The 21,206-nt window shown below is 35.6% G+C and overlaps 1 protein-coding gene across 4 annotated transcripts in view; it reads right to left on the bottom strand.

The window, feature by feature from the left end:
* IQCB1 (IQ motif containing B1) overlaps positions 1–21,206 on the bottom strand; it is a 67,089-nt gene that overhangs the window by 43,534 nt on the left and 2,349 nt on the right. For 2 of the 4 annotated variants that reach the window (XM_027845201.1, XM_027845203.1), the window contains exons 2-7: positions 18,732–18,845; positions 17,301–17,463; positions 12,264–12,393; positions 9,042–9,135; positions 3,047–3,146; positions 816–988 (exon numbers count right to left, since the gene is read on the bottom strand). In XM_027845201.1, the coding sequence (XP_027701002.1) occupies positions 816–988; positions 3,047–3,146; positions 9,042–9,135; positions 12,264–12,393; positions 17,301–17,463; positions 18,732–18,831 (760 nt within the window). In that variant the 5' untranslated portion in view covers positions 18,832–18,845. Of the gene's footprint in view, positions 1–815; positions 989–3,046; positions 3,147–9,041; positions 9,136–12,263; positions 12,394–17,300; positions 17,464–18,731; positions 18,846–19,043; positions 19,099–19,442; positions 19,529–21,206 lie in introns of those variants that run through there. The other 2 variants (XM_027845204.1, XM_027845200.1) reach the window with 2 other exon arrangements.

Genomic DNA, 21,206 nt, shown 5'->3' with positions numbered 1-21,206 from the left:
TTGTGCAATGACTAACTTTGATAGAGTTAGCTCTTCTTAGCAATGCAAGGACCTAAGATATCTCAAAAAGTCTCCTGATGGAAAATGCTATCCACATCCAGAGAAAGTACTATGAAGTTTGAATGCAGATCAAAGCATACTATTTGCTCTTTTTTTTTCTTGTTTTGTTTTGTTTCTTTTCTCTTGTGGTTCCTCCTATTGGTTCTAATTCTTTTTTACAACACAACTACCGTGAAAACACGTTTAATAGGAATGTATATGTAGTGCCTATATCAGACTGCATGCCATCTTGGGGAGGGAGGGGCAGAAAATTTAAAATTCAAAAGCTTATGGAAGTGATTGTTGAAAACTAAAAATAAATAAACTAAAATATTTTATTTTTTTTTATTTTAATGATTTATTTTTATTTTTTAAAAAAGTAAAATAAAAATAAATAAATAAAATAAAATAAATAAATTTTTAAAAAAAGATTTGCCTGGAATACTATGTGGTTCAGTGACTAACCCAGGATCACAGACATAACATATTTTAGAAGCAGGATTTAAACCCAGAAGGATCTTCTTGACTCTAAGGCTAGCCCTCTAACATTACTCCAGGCTCATTTTTTAGAAAATAATGATATGGATGGAAAATTTGTCACCATAATGTCAGCAAAGCACTAGAGGCAGGCCATCTGTTAGGACAAAGAAATGGTATTTTACTGGTACACCTCAATTTTTTCTTTCTCATAACAGCTGCACTTCCATTCAAATACCCATTGGTAAAATGCTTTTGTTTTACCAATCTCAAGATCAAAAAAATATTGTATACATTACCTGTATACCGACTTCTTAGCAGCACTAGAATTTCTGGTTGGGATTTGGCCACCAACAGCAACAGTTTTATAGCAATACTTCCAATGATAAGACTCGTTGAAGATGAAAGCTTAAAAATAAGTTCATCTAAAATTGAATGAAGGGCTTTTTCTTTTATTGTGAGCAAGTCTCCACTAATAAAACAAAAAGAAATTCAAAGAACATTAGCAGCTGAAGCACATGTTAAAATTAATTTCATAAAAGTTCCACTTCTCTGATAACTGACCACAAAACAGTAGTTTGATTTAATGGAGATTACCGATCTTGAAATACACTGCTTGGCTCTAAAGATTCAACAGCTCCTATCAACAAGTATTTTTTGACTGCTATGTGCAAAGTACCATGCTAGGCACTGCTAATGATAAAAAATATATAAATCAAGGTCTATCCCTTCAAGGAGGCTGTGATTTAGGTGGAGACAAGAAAAAATTTAAATGATGATAAAATATTTAGCAATTAATTATTTACTGCCTTGTGACAGCTCAATTCAAGTTATACTGTTACCATGTTAATCAAACATGTTTAAGCCCTACAGTTATTATCTATACAGTTTATCTAGCTAATTAATCATGCACTATTTTGCGACACTGTCTTGAATAGAGGAAAATGTTACAAAGCACCATTAACGAATGAACATTTATTAAGCATTTATCACTGTGCTAAATCTACTGGGGATACAAACAGAAAAAAATGAGAGTCCCTGATCTCAAGAACTCATACCCTAATTAGGGGAGATAACATATACAGTTCAGCTACAAAGTGGATTAAAGTCCTAAGGATGCAGTGAGAAGGTGGATGGAAAGACCCAGGAGTCCTTAGGGTACATCAGTAGGTTGCATGACAGTGCTTAGGGGGAGTATGAAGGGCAAAGAGGCATGGCAGATGGTAAGGCCCAGAGGGCCTTAGGCTGATGGTAAGCCTTGGTTCTCCATCTCACTGAAGTATTAAAGCAGATATTTCTCATCTCTTCCAAGAGCAATGTCTCTTCCTGACCAGCTGCCCTATGGGGTCTGGGTGGCCAGGGGATTGGAGTAGAGGTACAAGAGAATGTGGAGGGGGCTGGGGGGGGAAGAGGAGAATGATGGACTAAGCAGGTACATCATTAAATGCCAAATGAACTGTATAGATAATGACTAGAAAACTTTAACAAATCTGATAGACCTGGCCATGGTATGACTATTTGAAACAACAATTACCACTTTTTCCCACCCACTCCATCTTCAATCTTTTGCAATCTAGTATACAGGATGATCGTCTAACCAGACCAATCTCCTGACTGTTCCCCAACAAGTCTTCCAGTTTCTAAAGCTTTTTTCTTTCTGACTGGGAGGCCCTCTCCACTAATTCAAGCTCATAACCTCTTTCAAGATCCAGTTTAAAAATTTACTGCCCCAAAATATTTTCACTGCCTAATCCCACCACAATTTGATGTCTCTTTTACTTGATGCCCCATTAGAAGTGATGAATATGGTATCATCATGACCTCTAAGGTTCTAACTGGCTTCAACTCTACAATGTATTCAAGTGCCACTTCACAACTGTTTGTTAGTTCCTTGAGGTTTATATGCTTAGTTTCGCCAACTAAACTGCAACCAAGCCACCAAACTGATTGAGCCCTCTTTTCTTCTGTATTCCTCCACAGTAACTAATACTCTTTTGTTGAGCACTTCATGTGCTCAATTAATATTTACTAAATGGACTGCATAGGGGCAGCTAGGTGGGCAGTGGATAGAGCTCCGGCCTTGCAGTCAGGAGGACCTGAGTTCAAATCCAGCCTCAGACCAAACACTTGACACTTACTAGCTGTGTGACCCTGGGCAAGTCACTTAACCCCAACTGCCTCACCAAAAAGCAAAAAATAAAAATAAAAAAATAAACGGACTGTATAAAGCAGGATTGTACATAATGCTCCTGACCATTCTACACATACTGGGGAGAGAAAAGGAACACCTACTGTTCTGATCATGCTTTGGGAAGTACTACCTTCTGGCACTTCTGGACTCCAAAAGAAAAAAGAGTTCCATTTGCATATTAAGTTTTCAGCACCCTATGATTCTGTCTTTTTTTTTTTCTGTGACAAATATTGTTATTATTTCTCAAGTGTCAGGCACATAGAATATAAAATAGTTTACTTCCTAAAAATTGATAGAAATTAAATACACTTCAGAGGAAAAAAAAGTGAACCAAGTTACCTTTTGACTTGTAAGATGTTTTGTAGTACAGTCATGACTGCAGATCCTGTTTCAACATCATCAGTTAGCAACAAATGTAAATAATGATCACTTTGTAGTACTGTAGGAATAGAAGAAAAAAGGAAAAAATCAAAGAAATGAATACCGAGAAGGCAAATATCAAGCTTCAAGTGACCCATCAGCAGTAAAACTTTATCAATGTCTAAATACAGTACTTCCTGCTCTTTATACTCTACAACAGGCCTGCACAGCATATTGCCCGAGGGTCACTTGCTGCCCGCCAAAGATTTCAGTACCTCTGAAAAATGTAAGGTTGCCACTGTGTACTTTCCTGTTTGTCACATGACCACAGCAAACAACCATCATTTGTCTGTCTCTAATCTAACCGATCTGCAGCCCGAAGAAGTTTACAAGTCGTGCAGGTCTGCTCTACAATAAGGTTTCTAAAGGCCAACAGTTTCATAACCATAAATACAAATCATACCAGTTTTAGTGATTGTATGAACTCTGATTTTAAAATTCATAACTACCACAGATCAATGAACTTACATTATGAGTTTTTTTTAAACTTCATGAACTGTTTAAAGTATTCTTGATTAAATGATTCTCTTTCATTTAAAAAAAATGCTTAAGGAAGTTCAAAGGTGCCACTGATAAGCAGGGCTTTACTGGTACTTCCATTTTAAACTTCATACATTTTTTTAACAGCCATATGTAATAGACTGAGTTTCATTTGTAATCCTTTTTCTAGTTTCTCTGTATATGGGGATGTTAACATGTTTGATTTTCTAGTTCATAATAATTTTTTAAAAAAGAATGCTTAGATTTTCTGGGAAAATGATCCTGAAATTGAAGCATGCCTGTTTCAAAGTTTTATATATAGATTATTCCTATTTCTGTCATTTCTTATTATGAAAATATTATGGGATTCAATAGCTCTCTTTTGATCTTTTTAAGTGATGTGTTTTTTTTCTTCTGGCAGATTTGAACGCTTTTTTCTTTGTTGCAATTTTAAATGTTGTGAATATAATGTAAGTTGAATTTTTATTTTCACTTTCTTAGGGTATGAATTCTTTCTTTCTTAGACCCAGAGATTCTATTACTAGAACTCTATCCCAAGGAAGCTATTAACTTCCAGAAAAGTCCCTCTCTCATAACATGAAAAATGTCCATATAAATATATTCATGCTAAACTTAAATGTAGGTATCTGATTGGTTTTAGACCTATTGCAACTCAGAATTTAGGTGACTCACTAGTCTCAACCTGTCCAGCATCAGAGACTAGTGGCATGGGTCACCATGCCTGGCTTCAGATTCTATTTGTTTTCCAGAAACCTTGATGATTATGAGGTTCCTTCTTGATTAGTCTTTCAAATCCATCACTTTTACCGAAATTGTTATCTAGCCCTTTTCCAGCTGAATTATCTTCTAAGATTTTTCTGAATTGAACTGAAATGCCTTCATTTATTTTATCCTCCATTATATTTTGTTTTTAATAGTTTCTATTGATGTTTTTATATTTCCTATGCCATTTCCAAACTGTTTCATTATTTCATTCCAAAATTCTTTAGCTGTGCCCTACTTTAATTCCATTTGTGCCATTTTTGTGCATTTGATTTTTATTAATTCCTGGAATGTTTATTCATTTTACTCTATCTGGAAATTTGCTGTGTTGTGGCTGGTGCAACTGTTTTTTTTTTTCCTTGCTTTCTGGTGAGGCAATCGGGGTAAGTGACTTGCCCAGAGTCACACAGTTAGTGCTATGTATCTGAGGTCACATTTGAACTCAGGTCCTCCTGACTCCAAGGCCAGAGCTCTATCCACTGGGCCACCTAGCTGCCCTGACATACTTTTTTTTGGGGGGTGAGGCAACTAGGGTTAAGTGACTTGCCCAGGATCACACAGCTAGTAAGTTTTAAGTGTCTGAGGTTGAATTTGAACTCAAGTCCTCCTGACTCCAAGGCCAGAGCTCTATCCACTGGGCCACCTAGCTGCCCCGGCTAGTGCAACTGTTAATATTATTTTAGTATGTTTATTTAGTTTTTAAAAATTTGATATTTTGTTCTGAAGAATTAATGACGACCCAACAAACACCAAACAAAATCCTTAAAAAGTTCATTCCAAAAGTTAGTTTATTGTTAGAAAAAAGGAGAGAAATACCTCTAACTTTGATAGTGTGGCATTATGGTACTAAGGATACTGACTACCGTAACTGATTATTTTGTTGCCTTTCCACATTGTCTTTGGAGTGTTATAGTTACAGTATGTATTGTTTCTTTGGCTTGGCTTCCTTCACTCTATGTTGCTTCATTATGAGTCTTCTAATGTTTCTATGAATTCTTTATATCTGCTGTGACTTAGAATGTAGTAATATTCCATTACACTCACACCAAAATTTGTTCAACTAGTTCCCAATCACTGAGTACAGATACAGTTTAATTTTCTGTTTTCTCAAATAATGGTTCTATGGACATTTTTTCTAGTTATGGGAGTGGGACTTTTCTTGATCTTAGTAACTTTCTTGCAATGTAGACCCAGAGGAATCTGTGTGCCCATAGCTCCTCCAAGAATCTTTGCTAGCTTGATGGCTAGGAGCCTAAGAACATTTCTCTGATTATTGTTATTGTTCAATTGTTTCAGTTATGTCTGACTCTTTGTGATCCCATTTGAAGTTTTCTTGTCAAAGATACTAGAGTAGGTTGCCATTTCCTTCTCCAGCTCATCTGACAGATAAGGAAACTGAGGCAAACAGGGTTAAGTGACTTGCCCAGGGTCACACAGCCAGTTAGTGTCTGAGGCGGGATTTGAACTCAGGAAGATAAATCCTGACTTCACGCCAAGCACTCTATCCACTGTGCTACCCAGCTGCCCATACTCTGATTATTAATCGTTCTAAACATTTTTTTCAAGTACTATTGACAATTAGGATTTCTTCCTTTGAAAAGTGTTTATATCTTCTCATCATTAGTCTCCTTTGAGACAGTTCATAATCTTATAGATGGTATTAATTTTCTATAGTCTCAATATCAAACTTTCAGAATTGAATGCAAAGATTTTTCCCCCTAATCTTTATATTTTCTTCTGAATCTGGCTGCATTTTATTCATTGAGATTATCTATCTGTTACAAATTTTTCAACTATACATATGAAAGGTATCTTCAATTCTCTTAATTTCCATGCTATGCCTTTTTATAGTTAAATAGTTTACTTGCATTTTTTTTTAATGGTACAATGGATAAAATGTTAATCAAAAGCTATTTTTTCCAACCTGCTTTCTGGTTTCCCAGTAGTTCTTGACAAATAAACTCCCAGCAGTTTGTTTTTCTTGGGTGTAAGCAACAGTAGACTTCAGGGCACGCTTGTTTCTAGGTCAAGTTTATCTAGTCTGCTCCATTGATTCACTTTTCTATTTTTTATTCAAAACCAGTACCAAACCTCTTGTTCCCTTCCTACATTAAGAACATTCTTTAGTACTCTTTATTTTTGTTATTTTGTCTAATTATACATAAAGTATTTTAGTAATTTGATTGGTACTATCACTAAATTGGTACTATTATTTTGGTAGAATTGTTTTTTTTTTTACTAAACTGTATGAACAATAAAAAATGAAAGCTGAGTCCAGCTCCTTTGATCACACTCCATCTCCTAATCAAGCAATAAGTATTTATTAAGTGCCTACCATGTGCCATGCACTGTGCTAGACAATAGGAATATACCCTTCTTTGTCAGAGTCCACTTCACCTTAGGCAAGCTTGGGATTGAAGACACTTCTGTTAGGGAAGCATTCATAGGGAAGGCTGTAGGACACGGAGACCCTAGATTCTAATCATGGGAGCAAGAGGTCAGTAAGAATCACAACATGATGACAAAAAATGTTTTTATTCAATGGGGAGCTCACGTTTCTAACAGCATGAGAAGCCCCAGTACAGATCATATGAAATGGCAGCCTTTTTTTCTGAACTTTCTGGCATCATTGGCTCAACATGGATAGAAGCTCCCAACAAGTATCATTTGGGTAAATCCTTTCTAGCCAGACCATATGTGGGTATATAATAATGAGTCTTCACGCCATCAAGCAGCTCCTAGAAAACTGGAGTCAACTGGAGTCAAGTAGTTACTACCTAGCAAGGTAGATGGCTGCTAGTTCTGCTGGCCAAATTCAGAAGGCAGTTACCACTACAATAAGAGAGGCCCTTTGTTCACCCTGTTTTTCTGCATAAAGGATCCTTCAAATTTCCTGTCTTACAACATCAACCTGTATCCTGGAAAGCAGAGACCTGAAGTCAAGATAATCTAGGAAAAGGGCAGGAGCTGAATCTGGGAAGGAAACAGAGGTGCTTTAGAAGCTGGGCTCAGAAGACCCAGGGTCTGAAGAACATTGTGAGGGGGAAGGAGGAAGGTCAGGATGGAGAGGTTAGCTACAACAAAGATACAGATAAAGAAAGTTGTTACTTCTTCCTAAGGAAAACACTTTCCATTTCTTCCTCAAGGACATGACTTACCTCTAGAAGGCAACCTAGGCAAATGTTTTAAGAGATAATAGAAAGGATCCCAGTACCAAAATAACTCTCCCAAATCCTGGGATAAAGATTCATTTGGTTTAATAAGCCTCTTTTAAAATGTAAATATACTTGGTAGACTTTTTGGGGGGAGTGGGGTGGAGCAGAAAGGAACCAAGGGAATAGAAAGACAATATCAATTATTTGGCCTCCAGTAGGAAAACTATTTACTTCCTAGCACTCTGCTGAGATCATTGAGCATTAAGGGAATTGAAGTTCTGATTGGAGAGAAGTAATCCTCTTCCCTCAGGCAGGCAGAAGGCCTAGAAATCTACAAGTAATCTTGTTTCTCTCCTAAGCTTCCTCAGTTGTAAAAAAGGGATAATAAAACCCCCACAGGGTGGTTATATAGCTCAAATGAGATAATATATATAAAATGCTGTAGATGTCAGTTATTATATTTTTCCCTTTCCAACTTTTCAGACTATGTGTTTTTTTCCTCTCATAATGTCTAAAATTTCACCAATTCGAGAACTGAGTAAACAGTTCCTCTCTTAAAATTAAAATGCAAATAGGAGGGTTAAGGCAGCTATTCCAATCCAATCAGCACTTGCAAGCTATTTATCATTCATATTTTATTGTGAATTAAATAAATTTCCTCAAAACACTTACCCAAGATTATTTAGGTTGCAGGTAGAGGAGAAAAGGGACATTTCTGAGCAGAATACATTTCATGTGGATGGTCAACTTAGGTCAGACACTACAGTGGAGATTTTGGGCAGCTAGAAGGCACTTTGTGCTTATGAGGATTGGGGCACGTAGAAAGGGAGATAAGGGCACCAAAGACAAAATTCTACTTTTAAATTCTGTCTAAATCTGTCTACCTTTGATCTTTTTGGGTCTATCTGGTATTACTACTCAACTATTAGTAACTCTTTTTATATCTTAGCCCTAAAACCAATGTTTTGCCTTCCAGAATCAAAGAATTATAAAAGAAAGACAAGCCAATTTCTAAAGCTGAGACAACCCCCAATGATCATTTCTGAGAACATCAGGCTATTAAATGTTAACTCCTTGAGAGTAGGGACTGTTTTTGCTTTTCTTTATATCCCCAGGGCTTAGGACAGTGCTTGGCACATAGTAAGCACTTAATAAATGCTTAGTGACTGACTAAAATGTAGATACAAGAAAATTTCACTTTGGTACCATCTCCAACCAACATAATATATTCATTCTATAAATAAAAATTTAACACAAGAGTAATCCATACAGACAAATTTCTATTGGTAGGGTTATTTCAAGGATGTTTTACTAAGTATCTGTTAAGTTACAGAAAAAAATATACGTGTATATGTGTGTGTGTATATATATATATTATTTATGTATATACGAATAATAAAAAAATAATATCTGGACTCTTAGTAATGGCATTAAAATCTATAATGACCATTTAGTTGCTATTTTGTTCTGTGCTTACCTGCCTAATCTTCTCTTACCATATTGAGTGAGCTGAATATGCCCTCCTAGTAACCAGCACAGAGAGTCTATCACACTCTGGAAATGCCACAAGAATTCACCTTTTTCTTCATCCTTAATGCAAAGAAAAGACAGCAACTTTAATATAGCTCTACCTGGGAGTCAGAGAAGATAAGTTCTATTTCAAGCTATTCCATTTACTAATTATGTGACTTTAAGCAACAAAAACTTTTGAGCCTTAGCTTCTTTTTTTTCTATAAAATATGGCTAACTCCACCTTCCCAGCACATACTAGTTGAGAGGATAAAAAGATAATGTACATGAAAATGATGTGAAAACTTTTTAAGTCCAGAAAAATACAAGGTTTTAGAATTACAGAATCTCAAAATTTGAAAGTACTGAACAGGATCATAAATCTTAATAGCTGTAAGGTTGGCTATACAGTACATTCCCTCTTCTGAAGCTCAGAGATGTTAACAGACTTGTCCAAGGTCACACAGGCAGTAAGGTAAGATTTAGACTCAAGTCCTAACCCCAGAGTCAATATTCTTGACATTGTCCCACACTACCTCTTAACCATCTAGTTCAACTTCATCTAGACCAGAATCTCTTCTACAACATTCCCTGTAAAGTAGTTGTCTTCCACCTTATGGCATTTCCCAAAGCACCCTCACAACCGAGTCTGAGAATATGTTCCTGTAAGTGAGATTCACTGGGTTTTGGTTATCAAGGTACCCTCTGGAATTCTTCTTCTAGATATCCATTTCAACCCATACCCTAGTAAAAATCCCATCTACAATATCCCCAACAAATGGTCATCTAAACTTTGCTTGAAGATCTCCAATGAGGGGAAGCCACTACTCAAAGAGAAAGGCTTTTCTATTTTTGCATAGTTCTCTATGTATTTGCAAATTTTTCTTCGTATCAAACCTTAAATTTGTGTCTCTGCTTCTACCAACTGTTCTTAATTCTGACATCTAGAGATAAGCAGAACAAATCTAATTTATTCTTCTTTCACACAATAGCCCTTTAAATACTTGGAGCTATGTCTCCCAGAACTCTCTCTTCTTTAGGTTTCTCTTCTTTAGTTCTTTCAAGGAATCATCATATGCTATAAACTCAAAGCCCTTCACTAATTCTGATTACTACAAAACTGCAATACAGGCATACCTCAGACATACTGTAGGTTTAGTTCTAGACCACCACAATAAAGCAAGTCACACAAATTTTTTGGTTTCCCAGTACATAAAAAAGTGATGTTTACACTATACTATAGACTATTAGTGTGCAATATATTATTACGTCTAAAAAATGTACATACCTTAATTAAGAGATACTTCATTGCTAAAAAATGTTAAACATAATCTGAGCCTTCAGCAAGTCAAAATCTTTTTGCTAGTGGAGGGTCTTGTCTCCATATTGACGGCTATAGACTGATCAGGGTGGCTAGGGTGATCAAGGCTGGGGTGGCTACAGCAATTTCTTAAAATAAGACAACAATGAAGTTTGCCCCATTGATTGACTCTTCCTTTCACTTGAACACTTAAGAGGCCATTGTAGTTATTAACTGGCCAGATTTCAATACTGTTGTTTCTCAGGGAATAGGGAGGCCTGAGGAGAAGGAGAGAGACTGAGGAACAGTCAGTGGAGCAATCGCCATATAACATTCATTAAGTTCCTCATCTTACATGGGCCTCCTTTGTGGCACCCCAAAAACAATTACAGAGTAACATCAAAGATCACTGATCACAGATCACCATAACAGATAAAATAATAATGAAAAAGTTGCAGGAATTACCAAAATGTGACACAGAGACATGATGTGAGCACATATTGTTGGAAAAATATCACTAATAGACTTGCTCAATTACAGGGTTGCCACAAACCTTCAATTTGTGAAAAACAAAAACAAAAACAAAAAAAAACAATTATCTTTGAAGCAAAATAAAACAAAGCCCAATAAGATAAGGTATGCCTGTACAGTGGCTATTTATAATCACAGTTTAGGTAATCTGGCCAACAGTTCCTCAATCTCATCCTTAAATTCCTTAAAAATTCCCAAGTGACTAGCTACAAATTACATTATAGTAAATGACCACAGTAATCTAGTACATGATAAACCCAAAGATTCAAGTTTTTGGAACAAAAACTCATTGTTTGACAAATGCTGCTGTTAAAACTGGAAAACAGTATGGCAGAAACTAGGTGTAGACCAACATCTCACACCATATACTAAGTTAAGGTAAAAATTAGTACATGATTGACACATAAAGGGTGATGCCATAAGCAAATTAAGAGAGCATGGAATAGTTTATCTGTCAGATTTATGGATAAGGGAAGAATTTAGGACTAAAGAAGATATAGAGAGCATTACAAAATGTAAAATAATTTTGATTATATGAAATTAAAAAGTTTTTGCACAAACAAAACCAGTGCAACCAAAATTATAAGGAAAGCAGAAAACTGGGGGAAAATGTTTGCAACAAATATTTCTGATAAAGGCCTCATTTCTCAAATATATAGAGAACTCGGTCAAATTTATAAAATATAAGTCATTCCCCAATTGATAAATGATCAAAGGATATAAAGAGGCAGTTTTCAGGCAAAAAAATCAAAGCTATCTGTAGTCACATGAAAAATGCTCTAAATCATTACTGATCAGATAAATGATCAGGCAAATTAAAACAACTCTAAGATACTATCTCACACCTAACATATTGGTTAATATGACAGAAAAGGAAAATGATAAAGGCTGGAAATGTGGGAAAATTGGGACACTAATGCACTATTGCATTGGTGGAATTGTGAACTAATCCAACCATTCTGCAGAACAATTTGGAACTATGCCCAAAGGACTACAAAACTGTGCATACCCTGTGACTGCTAGGTCTGCATGCCAAAGACATCCAAAAAGAGAGAAAAGGACCTATTTATACAAAAATATTTAAAACAGTGCTTTAAATAGACATTGGAAACAAACATTCCTTTGGACAGTTATGAAGATGAATGGGAGAAGGCAGCCTTAAAGTATAGCTATAGTTTCCTTTTTATTCCATTCCAACTAGAATTTTACAACTTTCAAGTTTAGGCCTTCTCTCACCTTCTTCTCTTTGGCTGAAATCAAAAAAATGTTACAACCTGCCACTTTATTTTTTATTCTTACTTTCCAACAAATATGTACTGAAAAAATAATATTTTTTCTTAGCAGAAATGTCTTCAGAAGGCTGAACATATGCACATACCTCAACTGCACTGATGTAATATTTTTGCAACAGTCTCCCTAAAACAAGGACACTTTCTACAGCCGAAGGAAGTAACTTATTGTAAAATTCTTCCGCATCTTCTGTTGGTTCCAAGCCCACGCAGCACTGGCTAAAACAAGAACATAGTTTTGTGTGATTTGGTTTGCACTTACTACAAGTGTTAGTTGAGAATTAAAACTATCAAAAATACTGAACTTTTTTAGTCACAATTCCTTAGCATCCTTTTTCTGTCACAATTGCCTGATAAACAAAGGGCTCTTCCTTCAAAATCATATTGGTAACTTTCAGAAAAAGTAAACTTACTTAGGAAAAATAAACAGACTACAGATCACACCAATAGTTAAATCTAGCACTAGTTAAATCTAGATGTCCTGAGCACCTAGCAATCACGTGAGGTGTGTCTGACTTGAAGGAACACACAAGAGAGGCATTAAGTCACTCAAAAGTGGAAATATATCATGTGATATTTGTATCTATCAATTCTTCTTGAAAAAAAAAATTAACATCTGAAAAATACAAAAGTTAAACTCAAAGGGAAATCAGGAAAATAAGAGTACTAATACTAGCTAGGCTACTGATGTTTCTCTGTAGTGCTGACGCCTCCAAAATTTGTGCTTTCATTCCTTCATTTGGGAAAGCAACATAAAAGAAAAGAGCTCTGTTTTTAATATATTTTAAAGAAATGATTCCTTAAATATTTGTATTCGTGATAAGGGAAGAATTTAGTCCAATGCACATCTGACCATAAATACATTCCATAACATTCCTAATCAGTGGTCTTCTAACTTCAGTGAGCCAACAAGCATTTATTAAGTGTCTACTATGTGCCAGGCACTGTGCACATAGTAGGGGATACACAGAAAGGCAAAAGACAGTTCTCCCTCTAAAGGAGCTCCCAGTCGAATTGGAGAGACAACATGCAAACAATTATGTATAAGAGATATATATACATACATACATATACACACACACACACACACACACACACACACAAATATACCCTCACACAAGATAAACTGGAAATAATCCACAGAGGGAAAGCACCAAGATTAAAGAGAACTGAGAACTGCAGAACTTTAGACTTTAGCCGAGACTTGAAGGAAGCTAGGAAAACCAGAAGGCAGAAATGAGGAGGGAGAGAGTTTCTGGCATAGGGGACAGCAAGTGAAAATGTTCCAAGTCTGAAGATAGGGTATCTAATTAGAGAAACAGCAAGGAAGCCACTGTCACTAGATCAGAGCACACTTTGTGAGGTGTGGAGGGGTGAAAGAGGAGGGGAGGTGTAAGAAGATTGAAAAGGTTAGAAAGAGTCAAGTTATGAATGTCTTTAAAACCCAACAGTGGATTTTATATTTGATCCTGGAGGAACCACTGGAATTTAATGAATGGTGGTAGGGATATGATCAAACTTAAGCTTTAGGAAGATCAACAGGACAGCTGAGTGGAAGACGGAGTAGAGTAGAAAGACATCTGAGGCAGGGAGAACAGTCAGAGGCTATCTATTATAACAGTCTAGGTGAGGTGATGAAGGCCTGCATCAAGGTGGTGGCAGTGTCAGAAAAGAAAACGGAGTATATGAAAGAAATGTTACAAAGTTAAAATAGATAGGTCCTGGCAACAGACTAGGTAAGGGGTGCTAAGAGTGAAAAGCTGAGGAAGACGCCTATGTTGTGAGCCTGGGTGACTGCTAAGATGATGATACCCTCTATGGTAATAGGGACGTAAGGAAGAGGGAGGGTTTTGGGAGAAGTTAAGAGTTCAGTTTTGGATATACTGAGTTTAAGATGGCTACAGGACATCTAATTCAAGATGTCCAATAGAAAGTTGAAGACGCTGGACAAATAAATCTGAGAATCATCAGATTAGAAATGATAATTCAATCCCATAAGGTGATGAAATCACAAAGTGAAATAGCATAGAGGGAGAAAAGGAACCAGAATAGGGCCTTGGGGAATACACAGGGTTAGTGGACAAGACCCAGACAAAGATCCAGCAATGAAAACTGAGAAGAGGCAGTCAGACAGGTAAGAGAAGAATCAGGAAAAAGTAATGTCAAAAAAAGCTAGAGGGAAAAAGTTATCAAGAAGAGGGCGATTGACAATGTCAAAGGCTACAGAGAGGTCAAGAAATCTGAAAATGAAAAAAGGCCATTGGATTTGGAAATTAAGAGATCACTGGCAACTCTGGAAAGAGCAGGTTTAGTTGAATAATGAGGTCAGAAGCCAAACTGCAAAGAATTAAGAAGGAACTGAGAGTAAGGCAAGTGGAGGCACATATTGTAAACAGCTATTAAAAGGAGTTTAGCCAAAAAAGGGAGAAGAAATATAGCTTGATAGCTAGCAAGGATGGATAGATCAAGGGCAGATTTTTTGAGGATAGGAAAGACATAGGAGTATTTGTATGGAGCAGGGAAACAGTCAGAAAAGATGGAGAGAGACTTTAAGATAAGGGACAGAGCAGAGATAATAGAGAGGGCAATCTGCTGGAGGAAATAAAATAGATGCCAAAAGACCTCCAATGAGGGAGAACCCACTACTTTTTGAAGTAGACCTCAGTGTCCTCTTTTGGACATTTATAATACAAAGACAAAAACAAAAGAGCTCATGCCCTCTAGGAAGTATCATTATTATTATTATTATTATTATTGTTGTTGTTGTTGTTGTTGTTGTTTTTGGTGAGGCAATTGGGGTTAAGTAACTTGCCCAGGGTCACACAGGTAGTAAGTGTCAAGTAACTGAGGCCAGATTTGTACTCAGGTCCTCCTGACTCCAAGACCGGAGTGCTATCCATTGTACCACCTAGCTGCCCCTCTAAGAGGTATTAATACCAATGATTATGAAGTCTTGGACAAATAAAACAAAGACGATGGGGGCAACTGATTATGTTATTCTCAGTGCTGTCTTTTGAAGACAACGAACCATGCTGAAAAGAAAATTACTTTAGGATGTGAAATTTGCTTAGGCTAAGGTGGTACCTGAGAATAGGGTTTTGATTTCTGGACCATGGCTTAAAATATAGAAATTACAAACTTTGGATTAGAAACTGAGTATACCTACCAAAAGCTGGTAAGAATATATTTTCTGGATGTCTTGCAAATCTAGTCAAGAGGACTTTAAATTAAAAAGGATGGAGAAAGAAGGCAGGCTGGATATAATAGACCATTAACCCCAGTAAAGAAAGAATAGCATCTGAGACACCCAGATGTTCACAGGACAAAAATTTGTAAGACAAAAATGCAATAAAAGTGCCAGCCATAAAATCTATTAACTTAAATGTATACAGTCACAAACATTCCCTCATAAAGTCTGGACAGAGAAAATGAAAGCCAGACATAGTATGCCATGAACCCTAAATTTGGAAAAGGCAAATTTTAAAGGGCTTAGAAGAAGGATGGGTGGTAGGACACAATTCTTCTAGTAGTTTGTTTGGTTTTTTTTGAACAAAGGTAGTCTAGAGAATTCTAGAAATATACTTTATCACACATAAGGGGGAAAGTACCAAGAACATCAAAAGTGCTGGGGATTCCCCCCTCATAAAACAGCTGTACCTCATCATACTAGAAAGAGTAAAATTTGGGGGAGGATAAAAAGCCCCACAGACCAAACTAATTCTGGAAGGATATTTTTCACTTTAAAGAAATTCAAGTAGAAAAGAAGCCAATACTTTTCCAATAGGTTTTCCGGTTGTTGTGATGTGGCTGACCACAGGCTGTTGGTAAAATACTATTTTTTATTTTATTTTAGAAAAATCAATTCATTTTTCATATTCAACCCTTGCCTCTCCTCACCAAAAACAAAAACACAACAGATTTCTCCCCCAATTTCCTACCTGCCATAATGCTTCTCTCTCCCATGCAAATGAACTTGTTTCTCATGTAATGTGTGCCCATGAGTCTGATTTTATTTTAAACAAACATAAAAAACATAAACATTCAAATGAGTCTTGTCTTCTTAGCATTTATGTTCATTCTAATGATGCTACCGGTGCTCAAACACCTATATCTCATTCTTCTAAATAAACATCAATGGTAGCAAATCTTTTACTTCTAAGGGTAGATTTTATTTCTGCAAATACTCAAAAGCCATTTGAAAACAATATTAGAAAATACAGTAGATATTCAAGCTAGATAATACCAAAAATGTTCCATCTGGTCCTGAATGAAAACTTATTTTTCCTTTATCCTCCATCTTTCCTAGCACTGTACTTTACATATAGCAGATACTCAAAAAATTTGTTTAAGAAAAAAACCACCATCCCCAAAAGGGAACTCCTGAAGAGTATTTCTAAACATGTTGCTAGCAATGACACCATTAGCATAAATGTACTGCCTTCCAAAGTGACAACTTTAATGGACAACATTCATATGGATATATGATTTGTGATGTTTGTTTAAAAAAAAAAAGCAGGGAAGGAGAAAATCAGTCTCATTACTTTAGAGTCACATTTAAATAATAAAGACCTATATGCAATCAAGATACATAATTCCTTTTCTAGTACAAGTCAGCTTGTGAAAAACAAAGAGAAGTAAATACAATGAACTCGTTGGGCTTTGGTAGGCTCTTTCACTGTAAAGCCTCTTTCAACAAAAGGGCTCACTGCTACAGTTTTCCAAACACTCCCATTAAAACAAACAAAAAAACCTAGCCCTCTCCTAGCTGGCACTTTACCAAAAGGAAAAGTACTAGAAACCGATGTTTTTGATACTCCCTATTATGCAAATCTTCAACTTAGTAAGAGGAATAAATGTTAAAGATAGTAGAATGCTGAAGTTAGCATAGGAAATTACTTATGTAACATTTTATTATACTGTGGTTGGGATGGAGAAGAGCTAGATCTCCGATTTCCTAAGGTTTTTATAAGTTATACTGATTTACATGTCTAAATCACTACTCTTTCATTCATTTATCAATCTCCTGGAGAAAACCAGTTTTTCTTATAAGAACATAACAGATTCCAGAATGAAAAGGGAAATGAGAACAGTAAGAATTAACTCTTTATTCATTTCTTCATCTTTACCTTAATATCTGTGCAAGCTGGGAAATAGTCATCCAACCACCTTGGATTTTGGTGACATCTTTTCTAAGAACCAATAGGCAATATTGAATGAGGTCATAGCAATATATGTCCTGTTTAATCTTCTTTAATTCTGAGCTTCCCAAAGGGACACTGTTTAATATTTCTGAGGCAAAAGGAAACAAAGCTATATTTAATTACTTCCACCACAATTACCATAGCTTTTAAAAATTGTTTAATAATAACTTTTAAATATATTGGAAAGCATCACGACCTGTTCAAAGATAATTCAATATTTAACGATATTTTGATAGGACTAGATTATAAGGATTCGAAGAAAAATACATAGTTTGGCACTTTGTTCAACCATTCAGTTATTTACAGGAAAGAAAATGCAAATGTGTTCTGGAACAACTATCAGTGTAAGCTAGGTATCTACAATTCAGAATTAGATGATTAAAATATAATTTTCCAAAGTAACTTTGGAAGTTGATCCTATGGTTTCATTATTCAAATACACATTGTAGAATGACCACAGAAAAGTTTCCTTACCTTTTAATTCTTCTTTTTTTTCTTAAATTTTTAAAAATGCTATTTATTTTTAGTTTTCAACATTTACTTCTATAAGATTTTGAGTTCCAAATTTTCTCCCCCTCTCTCTCCTCCCCCCAACCCAAGACAGTGTGCAATCTGATATATGATACATATACATTCATATTAAACATATTTTGACATTAATCATGTTGTAAAGAAGAATTAGAACGTATGGGAGCAACCACAGGAAAGAAGAAACAAACAAAAAAAGAGAACAAATAGTATACTTCGATCTGCATTCAGACTCCATATTTCTTTTTCTGGATGTGGATAGCATTTCCATCATGAGCCTTTTGGAGTTGTCTTAGATCCTTACATTGCTAAGAAGTAAGTCTATCAAAGTTAGTCATCACACAATGTGGCTGTGTACAATGTTCTCCTGGTTCTGCTCACTTCACTCAGCATCAGTTCACGTAAGTCTTTCCAGGTTTTTCTCAAGTCTGCCTTGCTCATCATTTCTTATAGAACAATAGTATTCCATTACATTCATATACCACAACTTGTTCAGCCATTCCCCAGTTGATGGGCAGCCTCTCAATTTCCAATTCACAATCGCCACCACAAGAAGAACTGCTATAAAGAATTTTGTACATGTGGGTCCTTTTCCCATTTTTATGATTTCTTTGGGATACAGACCTACAAGTGGTACTGCTCAGGGTCAAAGAGTATGCCCAGTTTTATATCCCTTTGAACATAGTTCCAAATTGCTCTCCAGAATGGTTAGATCATTCACAACTCCACTAACAATACCTTAGTGTTCCAATTTTCCCATATCTTCTCCAATACTTATCATTTTCCTGTTCTGTCATGTTAGCCAGTCTGACAGGTGTGATGTCTTACCTTTTAACTTCAACAGTATAACAGGAACGTTCTGTTCAGGGCTTTCTGCAACCTCAGCAGCTAGAGACAATACCCTTGGATCCACAGTGATTGATTCCATTTCCCACTGATTATCTTTTAATAAAAACAGGTACATAACATAGGTCAGTTAAGAGACCTACCGTACCATATTATTAAAACATTTTAAATGGAGATTATTAGGTGCTGAATAATATTTCACATATGTAACATCAACAGTTAAAAATTCAAAAATCTATATATATACTAGCATTATAGAAGAAAGTATCAGCTCTGGAGCCAGAGCTCTATTACCTTCTAGTTCTATTATCTCCATGACTAAAGGTTATCACCTGGGAGAGCCTATGGGTTTGAAATTGTGGGAGCACCTGGAAAAGAACCATGACATGGTAGCAAAAAGAGCTTTATTAAAAGTGATAAAGACTAATTAACTGAAGTTCCAAGTTTCCATTAGTAAGGGGAATCCCCCATGAAAATCCCTGCAAATTAGAAACCATATGTATGTGAAACTTACAGCATTACAGACTCAGTCAACTAGGGCAGTCCTTTTATTTAACTACTCTTAGTTATGTGCCCTAGAGAATCATATTAGTCACATACAATTGTTCAGAGGTTCCCTAATTGGTTGATTAACTACCAGAGCTGTCCAGTGAATAGTTCAGCATCTTGGGTATTAAAAATAAGGTGGTTCACCTGGTCAGGTTCAGGTAGTGGTCACTATATGGCTTAGCAGGCGTTGCATATAATAGTTCCACTGGGCAAGTTCAGAGCAGATACAACTATAGTTAAGACCAAAAGAAGGAAATAGTATGTTCACTTTGTCTTTCTGTATAAAGTCTTCAGATTTCCAATCTCCCATATTGCCTGTATCACTTAATCTCTGGAAATGTGGAAGAGTCCCTCCTATAGAACATCTTCTATCATCAGAGAACTCACACAGAAAAGAAGCCTTATGAATGTAACAAATATGGGAAAGTCTTTAACAAGAACTGAAATTTTACTGTTCATTAGAGAATTCATACAGGAAAGAAACTTTATAAATGTAATGAAAATGGAAAGGCCTTCAGCCAGAGAGGATATTTTAATGAATAAAGAACTTATGCTGGAAACAAAAACCCTACCAATGGAAAAAAAATGCTTGGAGTCAGAGGACCTGGGTTCTTATTTTAGCTTAGCCATTTACTACCTCGCATAGGTGGAGTAAAAGCAAGTCACTTCACCTCAGAAGGGCCTCACTTTCCTCGTCTATTAAAAAACAAAATGAGAATGGACTAAACTAACTCTAAGTACCCCTTTAGCTCTAAGTCTATGATGCTTTGATACATGCTAATTTTGTAGAAATAATAGAACATTAGTTGTTCTTGATGATAATTTGTTCTCAATACAGAAAGCAAAATATCCACCAAATATTAGTCTTGTGAATTGGGGATGCTTCACTTCTCAATGATTCAACAAACATTGATTTCAATTAGCTCTGGCGAATAAAATTCATGACACAGTTCTCTCATGAAACTACAAAACCAATCGAGGAAAAAAAATCATTGTTTTAAATACTGTATTATCAAAAATCGAATTTACTTATTAGTCAATTGTGAAAAATATATATATGTACATGTAAACATCTATATTAAGGTTTGAGCAAATGGCAATATGTTTTACAGGGGAAATCATTACTGAGTATTGCTGACCAGAATGTAGATAAGATGAAATGAGATATTTGTAAAGCACTTAGTACAGTGCCCGGACCATAGTGTTTGTTCCCTTCCTCCTTTTCCTTATATAAAATTATATAATATAAAATGATATAATTTACCATATTATTTGTAACATGCTCATGGCCATTTAGTGTTATTTAAATTACAATTTAACTTGGTTGGATTTTAATAAAATCTACCATTTCTTCTAACTCTCCATGTTATTTCAAATTATATTTAAATATCACACTTTCACAGACTTCGTTTTTCTTTCCACAGATAACCTATAACTAGCTTTTTTGGACTAACTAGCAGCTTAAGGTGAGATTCTGTGTTCTAGTCCACCATAGATCTTGTGATTTGAAGTTCACAATGATTAATTAAATGATTAGACTACACCTTATATTTTATTAGGATATGACAATATTAATATTCATGGAAGCAATACAGTTACAAAAACAAAGTCCTGAAAGAATGCAAACAGTTAACATAATCACATAAAATAAAGAGGTTTCACATGATTCCATTTTCTCCAACCAGAGTAATATCCACACCTATCAAGAGGTCAAATTACCTCAGATTACCTGTAATATAACTCACTAGGAAGTGAAAAAAGCCCGAGGACTTTTTTCTGAAACAAATCTGAAGAGAATTTAACTGTTTTGAGAAATAATCTTTGAATCTGCTTAATATTAAGATTTACTACCTGAAACTATATCTTGAATAGTTTGAAATTTTTCTTCTTGTCATCAATATTAATACC

The sequence above is a fragment of the Vombatus ursinus genome, unplaced genomic scaffold, assembly GCF_900497805.2.
Source record: "Vombatus ursinus unplaced genomic scaffold, bare-nosed wombat genome assembly UNPS02014959.1, whole genome shotgun sequence".
NCBI classification, from domain to species: domain Eukaryota; kingdom Metazoa; phylum Chordata; class Mammalia; order Diprotodontia; family Vombatidae; genus Vombatus; species Vombatus ursinus.
This window is presented reverse-complemented; position numbering and strand designations above follow the sequence as displayed.